The sequence below is a fragment of the Struthio camelus genome, chromosome Z, assembly GCF_040807025.1.
Source record: "Struthio camelus isolate bStrCam1 chromosome Z, bStrCam1.hap1, whole genome shotgun sequence".
Taxonomy (NCBI): domain Eukaryota; kingdom Metazoa; phylum Chordata; class Aves; order Struthioniformes; family Struthionidae; genus Struthio; species Struthio camelus.
In genome coordinates this window covers 61,173,364-61,190,039 of record NC_090982.1, presented here as the reverse complement: position 1 = coordinate 61,190,039, position 16,676 = coordinate 61,173,364, and the positions used below count along the sequence as shown (strand labels likewise).

The following is a 16,676-nucleotide window of genomic DNA, read 5'->3' as shown; positions in this document are numbered from 1 at the left end:
AAAAGATACTAATATACAGTTTACTGCCAGTCTTCTAGTTAGAAGTTACTGTCATCTAATTAGATGCTAAATAGTACTGAAAAGTCACAGAGCCAAAGCCCGCTGAAAACGCTCAACCTCAAGAAAGTATCCGTGTAAGCAAGAACAAAGAAAGGACTGCAAGTGCTTCCAAAGCCCTGCTATTTCACGTTGCTGACTTCCTCCTCTACAGCCCCACGTGGCATGTGTTTTCATCCCTATTGTAAAGATGTTTCTTGTAGTAAAAGACACAAAGAACTGTTGACATTTTTACAGCAGTCTGCTTTTGCATTCAGAGATACACTGTATGAAAGTCTGGAATTACTTCAGTTGCACTGTGCAGATCATATGCAAGAAGGTAAAATGCTTCTCCCAGGTTTTATGCAGCTGTTCCTCCCTTCGAAGTCGTTGCTGCCCGGGCAGCGTTTCCACGGTGTGGTGCACCGCACTGCGGGAGCTCCTCGGGCAGCAGCTGAGAGGGGGAGCAGCTCCAGCTCCTGCCCAGCGGTGCTAAAGGAGAACTTGGCAAAAGCAGAACAAGGTTGAACCTTGTGGCTACGCCTTGAGCTGTGATCAAAGCGGAAGGTCCCCCAGCAATATACTCAGGCAATATCTATATTTGTAATGGCACTGAGAATTTTGCAGTTCTGTTCTGCAACAGAACCCAGATATTGTTAAAATCAAGGGTTCAGAGATCTGCATATATATTCCCGTACCAGATGCTCACTGCTTGGTGGGTTTTTTACGTGTATCTCTGGTAACCCTAAGAGTGTTTTGAACACGCCGAACTCCGAAACATCTGTCTCAAACCTTCACAAAGAACAGGGTCTCCAGCAAATGCAGCAGCTGAAGTGTTTCAGGAAAAACAATAGGAAAAAAAAATTTCGACACTCTTGTAAAGTCTCAGGACTCTTCTATGGCCTGATTCTTCCTTACTCCTGCATTCTGTCTTCTGCCCTGGGAGAACCCAGAGTGCATTACACATATATACATCTCTTCAACCATCACTGAAACGCAACTACGTTCCACTAAAATTTGGCAGCAGTTTAACCACACAAAATTATACAAAATAGTCAGATTAGTCCCCCTCTCCAAGTTACGATATCAAAGTGTGATGGTGGGGAAGGGATTTCAGATGTAACACTGGTGATTCAACATAATTTTTTCAGGATGCTTTGTCTAATCTCCACTGCTGGTGACAAGTAAATTACGAACATGAATACTAAGGGGCGGGAAGGATCTCTAGTATCAAAGTGCTCTATACCAGTTGTAGGATACTGGTTGTACATTTTTGACCAATTTCTCGTTTTTGTTGAGCTTAAAAAATTAAACTAATAATTAACTTACTAATTACGCAGTATCAGGAAACTTTACTCTTTTGTAAATGTACACCAAATTTAGAAAAACTGAAGTGCATATGAACAAAGCTGCATTGTGTTAATATATCTCAGAGAGAAACAAATACCGTTTAGTTCACAGAACACAGGAGAAAAAGACCGTAGGACTCTCTTACAGTTCTTCCTACAGGCTAGGCAGAGTAATTTCTTTCATTACTTGAATCTATTAAAAGGGATTTCATAAATTAGTTACAAAATACAGCTGAAAAGAATAAGGTATTCCTGTTCTTATTTTAGGGCTTTAAAAAGTATCTACACCCCATTGCTGATAGAACCAGAATATTCTACTATCACTCAAGTAAGTTATTTTAACAGAAGACAATGAAAAAATATATTCCAAAAGTTCCAGTATAAACTTACTTGGTTTACTACCATGCAGTTTGCATATACTTCATCACTTCCGTTCAGCATGGCAGAAAGTCTGGCTGCTGCAAAGAAAGTAGGCAGAGTTTTGAATTTCTTGAGAACATCAAGGGTAGAATGTCGCTGTTCTAGAAAAAAAGAAATTGTGGAAAATACACAATTATTTGTCATACCATTTTCATATATATGCGTGTGTGTATATACATACAAATATTCTATATATACACACACACACACACCTACCTACACACACAGAGCATAATAAAAATGATAAACTTTAATCATTAAGCACCAAAAGTTAGGATTACAATTTGGGTAATATTTATCTGGCCACTCCAAATACTGAGAATTTTCTAATGGGCTAATATTTCCCATGTGTTTCTAGAAGCCAACAGCTGACAAGCCTCTTAAAGGTACATTGCAATGATTCATATAACTTAAAAAGTTTTCCTTTATCTTAGCTAGGGATGCCTTCTATTTTCCACCTGTGGTAGAACTTTGCAAAGATCTGTAGTTGCTGAACTATAGCTGTCCTAAATAGGATAAGATTTATGGGCTGGGATGAACTATTCATGATTATGGTCTGTAAGTTACAAATATCTAATTTCTGATACATTTTGTAAACAGAATATAGTTCAACTGCAGTCAAATAATCAATCACCTTCCTAAAGCATTCTATGTACTGTCAGAAGCATAATAAAATATTAATCTCATCTTTATTTGTTGCTGGGTTGTGTTTTAAAAACAGTTTTCTACTTTAGTGTTTTATTACAGTGCTACCAGTAAAGTAGAAAACTCTTTAAAAAAAAAAAAAAACAGCAAAAAAGTGAGAGGTATTTGAATTAAATGCCATTTATAGTGCCATTACAGGGTGACAGCAATCGATCAAAATTTGACCTGTGACGAGGATGCTATGGGTGAAGGCTGTATCTGACCTGCTTTTTCTTCTGAAATGATAAATCATCAGTTTCAACAACAACTATTACTATTTCAACTGTGTGTTCCTGACTCCAGATATCACGAAGAGTTGCATGGGCTGACTGTATTTGATGGCTTTGACTAGCAGAAAACCTAATCAAGTGCTAACGAAACACTGTTAGTCTGTCCTGTAGGCACACTTCTCTGAAAGTTGCTTATGAGTATGAGGAGTATACATCAATCCATCAGAGAAGCAGTAAAACATCTCAGTTCGAAATTTTCAGTAAACTAAACTCCAGTTTGTCTGTTATTGAAAATTAGGCAACATGGAAGGGCTATTAAGATTATTAAGTGACTGGGGCATCTCTCCTCTGAAGAAAGGCTGAGAGAACTAGGACTCTTCAGCCTGGAGAAGACTGAGGGGAGATCTGATCAACATGTACAAGTATCTGAAGGGAAGGCGTCAAGAGGATGGGGCCAGACTCTTCTCCGTGGTGCCCAGCAACAGGCAGAAACTGAAACACAGGCAGTTCCATCTGAACCTGAGGAAAAACATCTTTCCTGTGAGGGTGACAGAGCATTGGAACAGGTTGTCCAGAGAGATTGTGGAGTCTCCTTCCCTGGAGACATTCAAAACCCGCCTGGACGCGATCCTGGGCAATATGCTCTAGATGACCCTGCTTGAGCAAGGGGGTTGGACTAGATCTCCAGAGGTCCCTTCCAACCTTAACCATTTTGTGATTCTGTGAATTTCTTTTTAGTTTGTACCAAGTACAACTTATTTTCTGCCATGGTGGAAAGGAAAAAATACCATTAAAGACTTTCATTCCCCAAGCTATATTTGTAAGATAAGAGAACTGCATTTGGAAGGTGCCTATGGCCATCAGATTGCAAAAAGTGATACCATGAAGAAATGGTGCCGATTAGCAACTACCTTTGTCTAGATCTGGTGCATTCATTTCTTTAAAAAACTCCTGGATCACTGCCAAAATTGCAATGCTACACCACAGTTTTCATTTCATTTTAAGATGTTATCTCATAAATTCCAAGAACAGAAAGCTCTGTATCTACTGAAAAACTGGAAATTCCCATTTAGAAATGGTACACCATGAATTATTTAGTTTCTAATCCTGACAGGCCTTGTGCGCTCTCACAGCATTAAAAATATCCTTATACATCTCATTCTGCTTTTCCCTCCTGCAGGAATTTTAACATGATTTTAGTGAGTGTGCCATCCTGAGAACTGCTAAAGCTACAAACCATTTCCTTATGTTTGCCAAGATCTTGAACTCTTTATTTATAAATAGCATAAGTCATTGTTTTCTACAGCAGTTCATCGGATATTGGCAGCTAAAATCATATGGGAAATGTGATTTAGCAAAACAGGCAGCACTTTTTTGTGGCAAAAAAGTACTTTCCAAGTGGTAATCTTAAACCAACAACCAGGAAGAAACAAATTTTGGGCTCTACTTTGCTGCTTGTATACTTATTACCTTCCCCAGCATGCTCTTCCTCTAGTACATAATCATACTGTGTTTAACTGTCAAGGACAGTATTCTGCTCCAAAGCTAGGCTGAGCAAGGTATGGCACGTACCCTTGAGAAACAGTCCATGCAGGACCTGGTGAATCACAGCGTAAATCAGAGCCAACTCCTACTAAGCCAGCTTCCTGACTAAAGCGACTGTCCCCATTGCTGGGGTCTCTACAGTGAGATAATGGACTTTGCTATGACTTACACATCCCGAGCCAAAAACAGCAACAATCAGCCTACTGCAACATTTTTATTTATACAGCAGCTTCTAATACCACATTTTACATAGTTTTAAAACTTTATAAAAGAGGAACAACCTGGTACAAACTTCCAAAGAAAGCTGTTGCAAATAGAACAGGATATATCAAAATATGTCGTTATCTGCAGTACCTTCAGTCACTGAATATTTGTCCGTAATCTGTATCACTGGCAAATACAATCTATTTTTCTGGCAATGTTCCAGTCAGTCTGTTGTTAAAGGTGAGATCTCTAAATGTTTATGGGGGCTTTTAATGAGAGGACAAAAGCCAGCAGGTTCCTTTGGGCTGTGTGATGCAATGTGGTGCCCCTGCTCCTCCAGGAACGGGACTGCTCCTTCCTCTCACTTTCCCGCCCCCTACAGATTTCATACATGCATGAAGGGACAGCTACATCAAAATTTGTAATAAGAAAGGTATTTCAAGACTTTGCTGAATGCAGAGGAGAGCATTATTAATTACACATTGACCGTGCTAGTAACTTATTTCTGCTGCAAAGGCCAGCATAGTTTAAAAAGTGACAAAACCGTAGCAAATGTCCACATCATGCACTGAATTCCTTCAGCCCCCTTACTTGCCTCCCGCCAGCTGTACAAGCCGTTACAAGCCATCCTGGTCATACAGGCACCAAGAGCAGCACTTCTACCAGTTTAAAACGGAAGCAGATAATAGCCCACTGTACCAGGTGCCACTATCAATATACAGCAAGTCTTTTCTTGCCCAAAAGATTAGGAGTATCAACTGAACGCATTCTGAAACAAACGTCTCAAAAATCCTCTCTGCCCATTCAAAGTGGCTATTCTCATAGCACATGCAAGACTTCGGCACAGTATGCAGAAAGGCAGGTAAAATGCGTACAAGTCTTGCACCAAACACCACTATAGTGCCAGAGGCATGAGCCTACCCCACGGATGATGCGATGTTTCTGCCTCTGACTTGCACTGGGTTTTTTACTGAACAGAACCCACCTTGTCTTCTAGCAAGTAATTCAAGAAGGTAAAAATTCCTGTGGAGTCACACAACTAGCTCTCCCTGAGAGTTGCTCTCAGGCATGCTAAAATCATCTACTTGTAGGCTACACCACCCTCTTTTGGGCCCTGGGCACCAGCATTGGAGTTGTGCCTTTCTTCTCAGTGCAGCTGACACCTGGCACCTAGGAAGAGCTTCCACCACCCTCCTCCTCTTCTCCATCAACACCCAACAGGGCAAACTGGCATCTCTTGTGACAGTGAAAGTGTCCTAAACCATTTTATCTGCCCGAAAGGTGTTGGTACTGGACTGCAGGGTGCTTACTGAGAAAGATATTGACACAGATACGACACAGAAGTATTCACTTAGCGCTCTGGACTGAAATACATGGCAAGCACAGCTCACCAACCTGCTCCTACTGCCAAAGCTGAAGGTTCTCAGGCTGTATATTGTACCACGGCCAGGAAAAAAGAGTAAAATAAAGGCATGTTTCCTTTAACAGAGCATGTGGATCTCTGGCATCTGCCTGGTAAACAGATAGGAAAGATGTATGTGTTATTTAAACATAGGTGAAAAAAAGCCACAGTGCTGGGAAGGATAATCTCCAAACATGGATAAAAGGCCTTGACCAATGAATACTAGGCACAGGCTTCCTGCATCTTCCGTCATGCTGTCATCAAAGTTACACAGCAAAAGCTGCACATTTTACCAAGCACAAAAGCTTATAAAAACACTCTTTAAAACACAAATGATCATCATAACAATGACTTAAAACATGCTTTATGTTGGCTTAAGAAAATGTACAGCCTTGAACGACCCATTCTGGAAAACAACAAGAATATAATACTGACGATATTTTTCCACAAAAATAAAAACATGTATCATTTTATGAGAGGGCACAGAGTAAAAGAGAAGTGAAATACATCAGTGTGACCAAACTGAGAGCCCGGAAAGAAATTACAAATTCCCTTGTCCAGATGCAATGAATAGTTTTCAGACAGCTCATCACAATTACCCCCAGCAATCTGAACAAGGGTTAATATATAACTGGAAGTAAGCACCAGAACTATGAAGTAAGAGAAAAATGCAGACAACTAAACACATGGGTCACACAGGACTACTGAAATACTCTTCTAAATTCACAGATGGTGATCTGAATTTGGGGAAAGAATTCCACAAGTTCCTGGCAAGGCACTGACCAAAGTGACATACACTTCTGTAGATGTGGACAATACGACCAGTTTCAACGGGGCATCTGCATCGCTAACTCATGAGTCTTAGCCCTCCATTCATTCACTGCAACTACTCACGAGATTAAAATCAAGCAAATACATAAGAATAACAGTACACTCCGGGGAAAGTGAGGGAGGCCTTTAAGTGCTGTTGTCATAAACCTCAATACAAAACTGTCCCAAATCTCTGGAGTGGGAACTAAAGCACTAAGTTTCTTGCATACGGACAGAATCAGGCACCTGGATGCTGGAAATCATATCCAAGATGTTCCAGATGTGCTCCTAAAGTAGCCATTAAGAAACATTGAGGAGAAAGACAGTTCTTAAGCACCACCTTTGCTCTTTGTGACTTAAACCCAGCGTGCGAGCAAGTGCCCCCTTCCAACACAGATTCATACCTCTGAACTCTCTCCCTGAAGCAGGCACCTTAGCTGCTTCCAATAAATAAATGAATATATGAACAAATATAAGTTGGTGTCTCATTTGACACAAAGTACAACAGATAAAGTACTTTCCCAAGATAAGAGATGCTTGATTTCAATTTCCACCTCTGCCTGAGAGGCTTCAGTGCGTAACTGTCACTTCCCAGGACAGCGGGACAGACTTGCCAGAGAGACACTCTCAGAACCCATGAGGTTGTTACAGCCTACAGGAAAGCCTCTAAGAGTTGCTGGTTTTGAGAAAGTAAGACTGTGACCCCAAGGATTACGAATACATCTGAGGGGAGAGAAGAAGAGACCTGTCTTCTGGCCACTTCACATTAAAAAACAAAATAAATACCCTCAAGGATCTTGCAGTACAGATCAAAACTTAGACCCCTCCCCAGTCCAGTCACTAAGCTGGAGTCACGGTCACATTCTCTGTTAAGCCTAATTAATCTTTAATTATGCCTTATACACACGTGCTTCAGCAGGAGCAGGGGGAGGAGGGGAGCGCCTGCTGCTCAGCAACAGGTAGAGACTAACGCTGGAGGCTGCAGCCTGCACCCGCTGCCTGCTGCCCCGGCCCTGGCCCTCCGGCAGTTCGCTGGGAACCCGGGGGCTCTATCACCCCCTTCAGGGAAGACCGAGAGGTCTCTGAGCATGGATAAAAGCTGAACTTCGGGCATCAGGAAACTTAAAATTTTGAAAACATTCGTGCATACGGCCCAAGGCAGGGTCTGAGAATTTCTGCTTTGGATTTAGCCATCTGAGGTCTGCACAGCTCCCTATTGCCTGCACCCCTGCCTCCCAGGAGGAGCGTTGCCAAAGGCATGTGCCAGACCATGAAACAAACAGCATGCTGCTTGTGTGGAGAAGGGAGGAGGCTGACACTTCATTGCCCACATCAGCTGGAGCACACAACACATGATTCATAGGAAAGAGTTCGTGATTTTTGGGGTGGGGAGGAGAGCGCGACACTGATTCCTGCCAGCCTCTAACGTCCTCTCGCTTACTGAGAGTTGAACTCCTACATCACGGAAACGTAGCGGCGAGGTACCCTGCCCCACCTGTGCACCAGCAACGACTGCATGACCGGAAAAAAACAGGTCACGTTCTGCTTGAGGAGGAAGCAACAAAGGCAGCCTTCCCCCAGCGAGGCAGGGAGCAGATCGCAAGTCCGGCGTCCTCTTGCAGAGCCACTTCTCCAGCCCAGCAAGCAGCCAGGATTTCAATGCCCCAAGCACAAATGAACCCTCAGCGTTTATCCATTGATAAATTCTGGGTGCGCGTACGCTCAGAGCGTCTTCTTGCTCTAACAACCCCACATACACGGTCATCTGTACATAAAAGCTGCGTGTGTTGTTATACTGTTAACACTTTTGGGAAACAAGATGCAATACTAACACAGAAAACACCAGATATGTATACAGTGGTGAAGGATAAAAACATAACGCTGCCTAAAGGTAAAACAAAGAACAACAAAAGTGCCATATAATAAACTCAATAAAATGAGTTCCCACGAGATATAGAAAGAATGAATACCACAACTTGCAAGGTATTTCATCTTCTTTACAAACTATATATGCAACCACACACATTACAGAAACCCCTGTGCTCTTGGGAAATAATGGATTAATGACTAAATCCCATGAATGAAAGTAAAAATCTCAGAAGACTTTTTGCAAGTTAAAACGTGCATTTTGTACACATTTTTCATTTTAAAATTTAAGGTCAAAGTCTCAGCCTGTATAATCAGCATAATTCTCCTGGCTCATTGTCTTTAATGACACTGATGGATCTTATTTCTCTTATTTATTTTCCCCCCTTTCTGAAACATAAAAAGCAATTTTGTGCAAGGAATAAGGAATTATACTTTTCCCATTCTCTGTCTTCATTTCTTTGCTTCTGTCTGAATGCAGTAAAAACTATATCCCCATTAAAGCTTTCAATGATAATTCTTCGTAACATAAACTTGTTGGTCAGTGCCTTTAAACCTGCTTAAAACACACTTTATCATAGTGACAATATTTACAACGCTTACCTCCCAAAGACTTCTCCACAAAGGAGGACTATATCTAACTGCACAAGGATCTGTGTAAAGAGAGCAAGTGAGCTGTCATCTCTTTCTTTTACACAAAAGGAAAGATTTTCCTCTTCATTCTGATGAGACTTTTGTATGTAACTAAAATTTTTCTTGTTCACTGTTGAGAGATATTTAAATTACAAATTTCCCCTTAAATGAAAACAACTGTAACTAGCAAAACTTTCTTGTAGTGGTTGCAGTGCTGTTCTGTAAGCTCCTAGGGTGTCAGAACTGCTCAGTGAAAGCAACACATATAACCAGAAGAAAAAATCCCTTAGAATAAAGAAATAAAAACAATGTTAAAGAACTATATATAATTTGGAGAAAACACTTTCTTCTTACTTAAAAAAATTCCAGTACCTCTATTTACAAAAGCGCAACTAACAGTGAGGTAGACTTCTGATAAAAAGGAAGAAACAATCTCATCAGAGTTGTGTATAGGCACCTGTGCGTAAGCAGACAATGAAAAGGAGGCAGAGCTATTAAGCAAGAGTCATTTAAAAGAAAACAGCTTTTTCTACCTTGTCTGGATGCCCTTCTTCGAATCCTCATCTTAGGTAAGGAAGGCCAAGAGTAATTAAAAGGTGAATCAGAGTCTGAGTCCATTTTTTTTTGCTAAGTAAGACACAGCAGATTCTCAAACTTGCACTTTGTTGTTCTCAATAGCAAGTCAAGTCTAAGAGTGATGTAAAATAAAGGAATGGACAAAGAAGGATCAAATTGCCCACTAAACACAGGGGAGGGAGAAGCTCTAAATGTTTGCTCTCTTCAGGCGTCCAGGCATGTAGACAGATCAGGCTGCAAATATTAAGGCAAAGCAAGGAGGTTGAAGTATGGGAGCTTCAAGTGGGGCTGCTGCATCCGTGGTCCAGCGCTATTTGAAAGGTCGTTGTGTGCCAATGAATCATTAACTCACCTTTCCATTTTCATGTAAATGAAAACAATAGGAACTGAGCAAGGAATGAGAAAATATGTCTCAAAAGTAAACAAACTATGGCAAGCTTTTTCAGACTTTGTTTCCACATTAAAACTGGGATATACAAGGACTCTCAAACTGAAGCCAGGCAAAATGCCGAAGTGATAGAAGCCAAAGATTGATTAGTGTTCCTTGCTTACTGTTTGTTAATCTGCTGGACCCTGTATTATTGCAAAGCAATTCTTCCCCTCTCCGTGCTTACAGCTTTGGCAGACTTTGGGATGTTGCAGCTGGAAAAGTACTGATAACCCACTCAAAAGTCTGTAGCTCACATCTTTCTAACTCAAATGAGCTCAAAGCTTAAGTGTTATAAAGAAAGATTATGCTGTCATTACAAGAGCTCTCTTTCCAATAATATTTAGTCTGAACAGTATTTTCTCCTTCACACGGTCACCAAGTTAGACAGTGAATCATAAGAATTTTGTAGAGCTGGCACCTTTACAGCACTGGTCTAACCTCATAGCAATGCACAATACAGCTAGTGACTAATTTACAACAAATCCTCCATTCTTATACAGTCTCCCTGAACAACTCGTAGGCAATTAGTATTCAGTAGGAACTCGTTATCCCCTCCCCCAACACTACACAAACTACAATTTTTAAACAGGCTCAAATGTGGCTATACAAGAGCTAATGCAAAAATAGCATGTCCAGTGTTTCTTAACCAACTCCACCAAACACTTCTTTTAGTTACCCCGCAATGTATGCGTTTCTGTACTCCACATAAAGGAGGAGAGGGAACGTGGATCAGCGTAAATGTCAGTTTTTGGAAGATGATGACATTTGAGCTTGTTAACATTCCTTACTTCACTTCAATTATTTTTCAGGCTGCTGAGGTCTGCAGCACTACTTCTGTATTGTGTTTCAAGTGATTCCTCAACCCACATTTCAGTGAGAGATAACAATGTATTTGTTGAAAGAAAATAATGCCAATTCAAATGCAAATTTAATTCAAAACCCATTATACAAACATCTATCAGGATTTAGGCATAAAATAATTATTACACAAGCACTTCATAAAGTGCACACATTACATAAAGCAGAGTTGAAACAGATCATTGTTCTGCCTTTGCCTTAACTGAAGTTCTGCCAGCTTTGTTAGGCCTGAAAAGAATAATTTGCCCCAGACGCTAGAAGCTTTAGACTTTCACTTTAAATATTAGACACTCCCACAGACTTTGTTTGATTTATATGTATAATTAACAACCCCAGGGAACTACAACAGACAATGGATGACTGAAAATACAGAGAGGATATAAATCCATGGTTTAAGCGTCCACTTCAAAATATCTCCACTCCCTGGAATGTCAGGTTCAAACTGCACTGATAAATCCCCTGGATATACTGGAATGCGGGAACTGACGTATCCTTCCACACCTGCACTCCGTCCGCAGCAGTCGCGTACCTCCAACCGTGGCCACAGTTTAGGAGGAAAGGAAAAGACAGAGCATATTTGTTGGATAACTTGTTCACTTAGGAAATGTCTTCCCAACTGCTCAGACACAAAAGACTTCCCCTGCACGCAGCAATATTCCCTCACGTAACCAAGCGTGCTCTCACTACCAACGCGTACTCAAAGCCCTAATTTCAGGCAAGCAAGACTGCCGGCAGAGTTCCACGGGTGAACTGCAGCTTACATTTAAAGAGCGCTGTATTTCTTACACTGGCTTTAAAATCTCACCTTTCAATTTCACTGACTATTCCTTTGTGCTCTTTTCTATGAGAAATGGTAAGTTTTGCTTACTTCTGTGATATCTCCATTTCGGTATCCTTTCTCTAAATTAACCAGCTCTGACTTTTTTCACCTATCCTTCAATCAAAAAAAAGTACACTTACTCACTTCCACTGGTCTTCCTGGACTTCTGGTTAGTCCAGGACGGGACGACTAGAATGGAACAAAAAACACTCACAATGAGGACATACAGCTGATGTATTTAATAGCATTAAACTACTTTACATGCTGAGACATTTACTTTTCTGAATGACCTCTGTACACCGAATAAATGTTTTCACTGACTGTTCAGTTTTTGCCTGCTCTTTCTCTGAAACGAGCAGAGTTAATTTAGAACCTTCTAATACAAATGAGTAATTTAGGATTATTAAATAATTTTTTAAATTACAATCCTATTACATAACACTTAGACTGCAACTATTAAACTTCAGCTATGATAAAAACCTGCCCATTTGTTCCTGCTGTTTATCCTCTCTTTCTTGGACAAGCTTTAGGCTTTTCGCCTGCTTGCCGCAATCTCCCCTGAATAGAATCTGGTAGAGGGATTTGTCAATGACATTCTGAAAGTGCAGATAAATTATCAACCTCTCTTTCCGAACTGTTGGTTGAATATCACTCACTTTATTTGCTCTGTTCGAGCCTTGTGAAAGATTTTTTTTTTCTTGTTTTTAAAACTCTTTCAGGCAGCCATGAAAGACTTTATGCTGCTTTATGCCATAAAGAAGGGCTTTGCCTTACAGTCTTTGGCTAAAAATGTTTTTCTTCCCATTCTTGCACTTTGTGGGATGATCCAATACTCTTCTCACCTGCCAGTCTTCATTTCCAAAGTGACAGCATTTCAGTGGTGACATTTGCATGCAGCTGGCACAGGGATCTGGCAACTTATAAGATAAAAGGTGCTTTCTGGCTGGAAAATATTAACCTTACTTTCCATTAAAAATGTTTTCAATTATGTACACCAAGGTATAGATGTGAAGTGAAGATAATGAACAAATGTTTTTTGTGTGCATTACCTAAGGCCAATGCTTTTGATAAACGCTACTGTAATGTTTTAAATTCTTTCACCCAGCACTTGCCAAAACACATCCGTATGATATAAATGTTTTTCAGAGATATTACAGTCCATTGTCTATTGTCTGACTGTTCCCTCAGCTTGTGGCAAGACGGAAGGAAGTACAGGAATGCAACTAGTATTTGCAGTTTCCATGGAGTGGCACTTTCATCCCTCAGGAGCACGCAGAGGACAGCCTCACAGAGGGACACTGGAGAAGAAGGTGGATTCTCTTTCCTGAAACCCTGCTAAATGAACTCCGCCGTCGGTAACTCTCTGTCTCTGGCAGACCAGCGAGTCAAAATCCCTTTGAGTCAAGTGTCCCCTCTCCAGATGGGGAATGGATGCACATGGGATAGAAAACTGAGCTAGAGATGACAACCTGAACAGCAGGGCTGGAGATGGTCCCCACCATTGGATATGGGTGATGAGAATGACAGAACGACAGCCCAGAATGTCCTATCCAGCTTGTTCTTGGCAGAGTCTCCTGCAACATTAGGGATGAAGTTGATTTCCTCCAGCTTGATTCTGCCCCAGAGCAGCAGAGCCTGCAACCATTTCCCAAAACTGTGCAGTTTCAAAGGGAAAGAAGGCCCTGACATGGAAAGAAGGTGTAGAAAAGGCTAGGTGCCCTTCTCCACTGACCTCTGTGACTGTAGGTGTATGAGGCTTTCCTTCCATCTTCGCTCTGCTTTTGTTAAATAGACCACATCTTCCCATAGAGAGGGTCTGTCAAGATGCCTGGACAAAATATCTCAAAATGGTTTTTTAGATTTAACAATTGCTTTAAAATTCAGTAAATGTGAATTAAAGGCGACTGAAATCAAAGTGCCATCAGCCAGATCCACACACTGAACACATACCAACTCTAATGCTTTTCCCAGCTGCCCATGATTATGTGATGCTTGTATGGACTGCTGTCAGCAAGCGTCACAGTTCTCGTTGGATGGCTCTTCACACAAACCGTTTTCACCACCTCTTCTCTTCTGCCAAGTACCTGTGTTTTTCTGATGAAAATTTATTTACTGGAATTGTTAGAAAACTTTGTCACTTCCCTATTCTCCCCCTCTCTCTTTTCCAAATTATTAATGAATATATTGAAAAATACAGAACCAAGCCCAGATCCATAAGGTCTTGGCACAGGACCTCTTCCACTTTTTTTCATGACCTTTCTTATTGTTTACATTCTGACAGATGTTTCAATTTAGACCACTGTCACTTCTGGACAATTTATTTCCTTAGCCCTTTGCACACGAGGAAAAGTGTGATCTGTTGAGGCCTCTCAGAAGTAATATGGCAGCTTGTGTTTTAAACTATTCAGCAATGGATCTTGATAAGTGCAGGCAGGTATCCATCGGTATGGCAGTATTTGGTGGATCTCCTGTCTCTCTCAGTAGCACTGGGCAGCAAGCATCATCCCTTGCCATCTGAAAGGGGGAGGGGGCTGGAAGGGAGGGAGTAGGGAGTTTCCTGCACTGTGCACTTCCCATGACAAATACACCTGCTTCTCACTGTGTCAAACCTGCTGAAGCTAAGGGGTAATAATTCCAACAGTATGAAAGAACAGTAGTGTTTAACTTCACGGAGCCTCTTCCTCTCACCACCAGTTAATAAAGTGGCATTTTGCTCTCTCAGAGAAGCACAGTCCTGGGTAAAGGCAGATCTCAAACCTGGGCACACTCTGGTATAAGACTAAATGGCCTCGAGACCTCAAATGCTTTAGCTCCTGCTTACACCTCCCTTCTTGCAAGTATTTACCAATCTTTCCATTTAAAAAGCTAAAGACAAAACCCACCCACACTAGAGATGCCTTTTCTGTAATGAGCAGAATGTAGACATTTAGACAGACACTAGGAATATTAATGAAAAATGAAAGTAAGGATATGGTACTACAAATTTGAGTCAATTTTTCATTGACTAATTTGTACAATTTCTTGGACGTTAGCCTAAAAACGAACACAGAACAGTTGCTGTCTTCACAGATACCTTGGTGAGAGCGGCAGGCTACCCTGCCTCTCCCTGCAAAAGCTGTTCTAAGCAGACACCCAAATTTACTGAAGTACTCTAAAGTCAAGGCAGGATGCTGAAGAAGCAGAGTCAATTTGTGTGAACTGCGTTCTGGATTGCTCTAAACTAGAAGGCTTATCAGAAGTCAGTCCAAGTATTTTTATGCTCCACTGTATTTACTTCCATGTGGATATACCCTTTTACCCACGTCAAACACTGTACATGGAATCACATTGCTGTAAACCATCCAGACTGAGAGACCATCCCGTTTAAATTTATATCAAACACTAGCTATTCCCTTGCAGGTATATTTCTAATTACAATGTGATTATGAAATTAATTTAATAATACTTTTAATGTTTCATCTGAAACTAGGAAACTAGTTTCCTTTGAAACTAGGATGAACAGCTACAGTTAGAACAGCTATAATAAGAACATTCTCATTTTAAAAATACTATGTTTGTGATATTCAAGGAATGATGCATTATCCTGCAAAGAGCTATTAGCAATACTTATCTTTCCTTTGAAAACAATTTTTTTGTAAGTGCTAGCACTTAAGTCTTGTTTATTTGGTAAATTAAAGGAGCAATTTACCTTTAAGAATTTTATAGGAATAGCTTTGCATAAGCTATACTAGTAATGTAAAATCCTTGGAGAGCACCTGAAAGGTTGGGATGAAGAAGGATGGCCTCAGAGTTTACAAAGCTGAAGCAGTAAACACATCTCCACCATCTCTGCCCAGTCCTGAGTCAGTGCAGCTCCAAAGTGGATCTATATATGCATGAACTGAGACTTTGTCTCAAACTCTACAGGTTGGGCAGTTTACTGTCCCAGTGCTGGGATTTCACAGTGCTCCTCAGACCCAGAACATCTCTGAAGCCTGATTCATGACTGATTGGCAAAAGATATATACATATATTTTTTTAACAGCACCATTCACCTGATGCGGGTTAGGAAAACAAGCTCATTAATACTACTTTCACGTGATTGCGGTCAGTATGCCCTGACTCTTGAAACAACTGCGAAACAGTTCCAACAAAGTGCATAAAGAGATAATTTGCCTAAATGTTCTCCTTGTCCAGTATCTATTCACATCAAAAGAGTAGCTTGGATACCTAACACAAATGTAGATGGAAAGCCCATTGCTGTTTGTCTCTTATCCTGATGAAAAGGTCTCTGGAGTTTATTTGCAAAAGCTTCAGAATTAAGGGCTAGAGTCAATAAAAATCGTTTCCTAGTTTCTGCTCCACAGAGGCTTGCACAAGCCCCAGTAACATTGAGAACTCACATGGCTTTACATGAAAGTAAACTGAAGTTTGAATTGGACCTGGTTCTTACTGAAGTTTCGCCAATGACTTGCTTGTTGAGTCTACACTTATGCTGGCAGTCTGCACTACCAGAAAGTTCACCAAAGACTAATTTCTTTAAAAACCTAATTTTCCATGTTTCAGGGAAGATTTCAAGGGAAGGGCAGCCTCTCAAGGAGGAAGAAAGTTGAGAAATGTGTTCATATGTGCAATTTCAAGACTACAACTATTCTCTTCACAATTTATTTCTGGATTATATCTCACATTTGAAGAGTAACTTGACATAAGATATATCCCAGATTGTATATTTACATTAGCGTGAAATGAGACCAGGCAGAAGACAGGCAAATGAGCCTATTTAAACACCAGAAAAAAGAGCCTCTTTCTGAAGGATTATTTTGTTGAGCAAATT

The 16,676-nt window shown here is 40.7% G+C and overlaps 1 protein-coding gene across 12 annotated transcripts in view; it reads right to left on the bottom strand.

The window, feature by feature from the left end:
• Positions 1-16,676, bottom strand: part of LOC138064647 (rho guanine nucleotide exchange factor 28-like) — a 133,249-nt gene that overhangs the window by 51,999 nt on the left and 64,574 nt on the right. For 9 of the 12 annotated variants that reach the window (XM_068928190.1, XM_068928198.1, XM_068928199.1 and 6 more), the window contains one exon: positions 1,776-1,906. In XM_068928190.1, the coding sequence (XP_068784291.1) occupies positions 1,776-1,906 (131 nt within the window). Of the gene's footprint in view, positions 1-1,775; positions 1,907-9,712; positions 10,030-16,676 lie in introns of those variants that run through there. The other 3 variants (XM_068928201.1, XM_068928202.1, XM_068928194.1) reach the window with 3 other exon arrangements.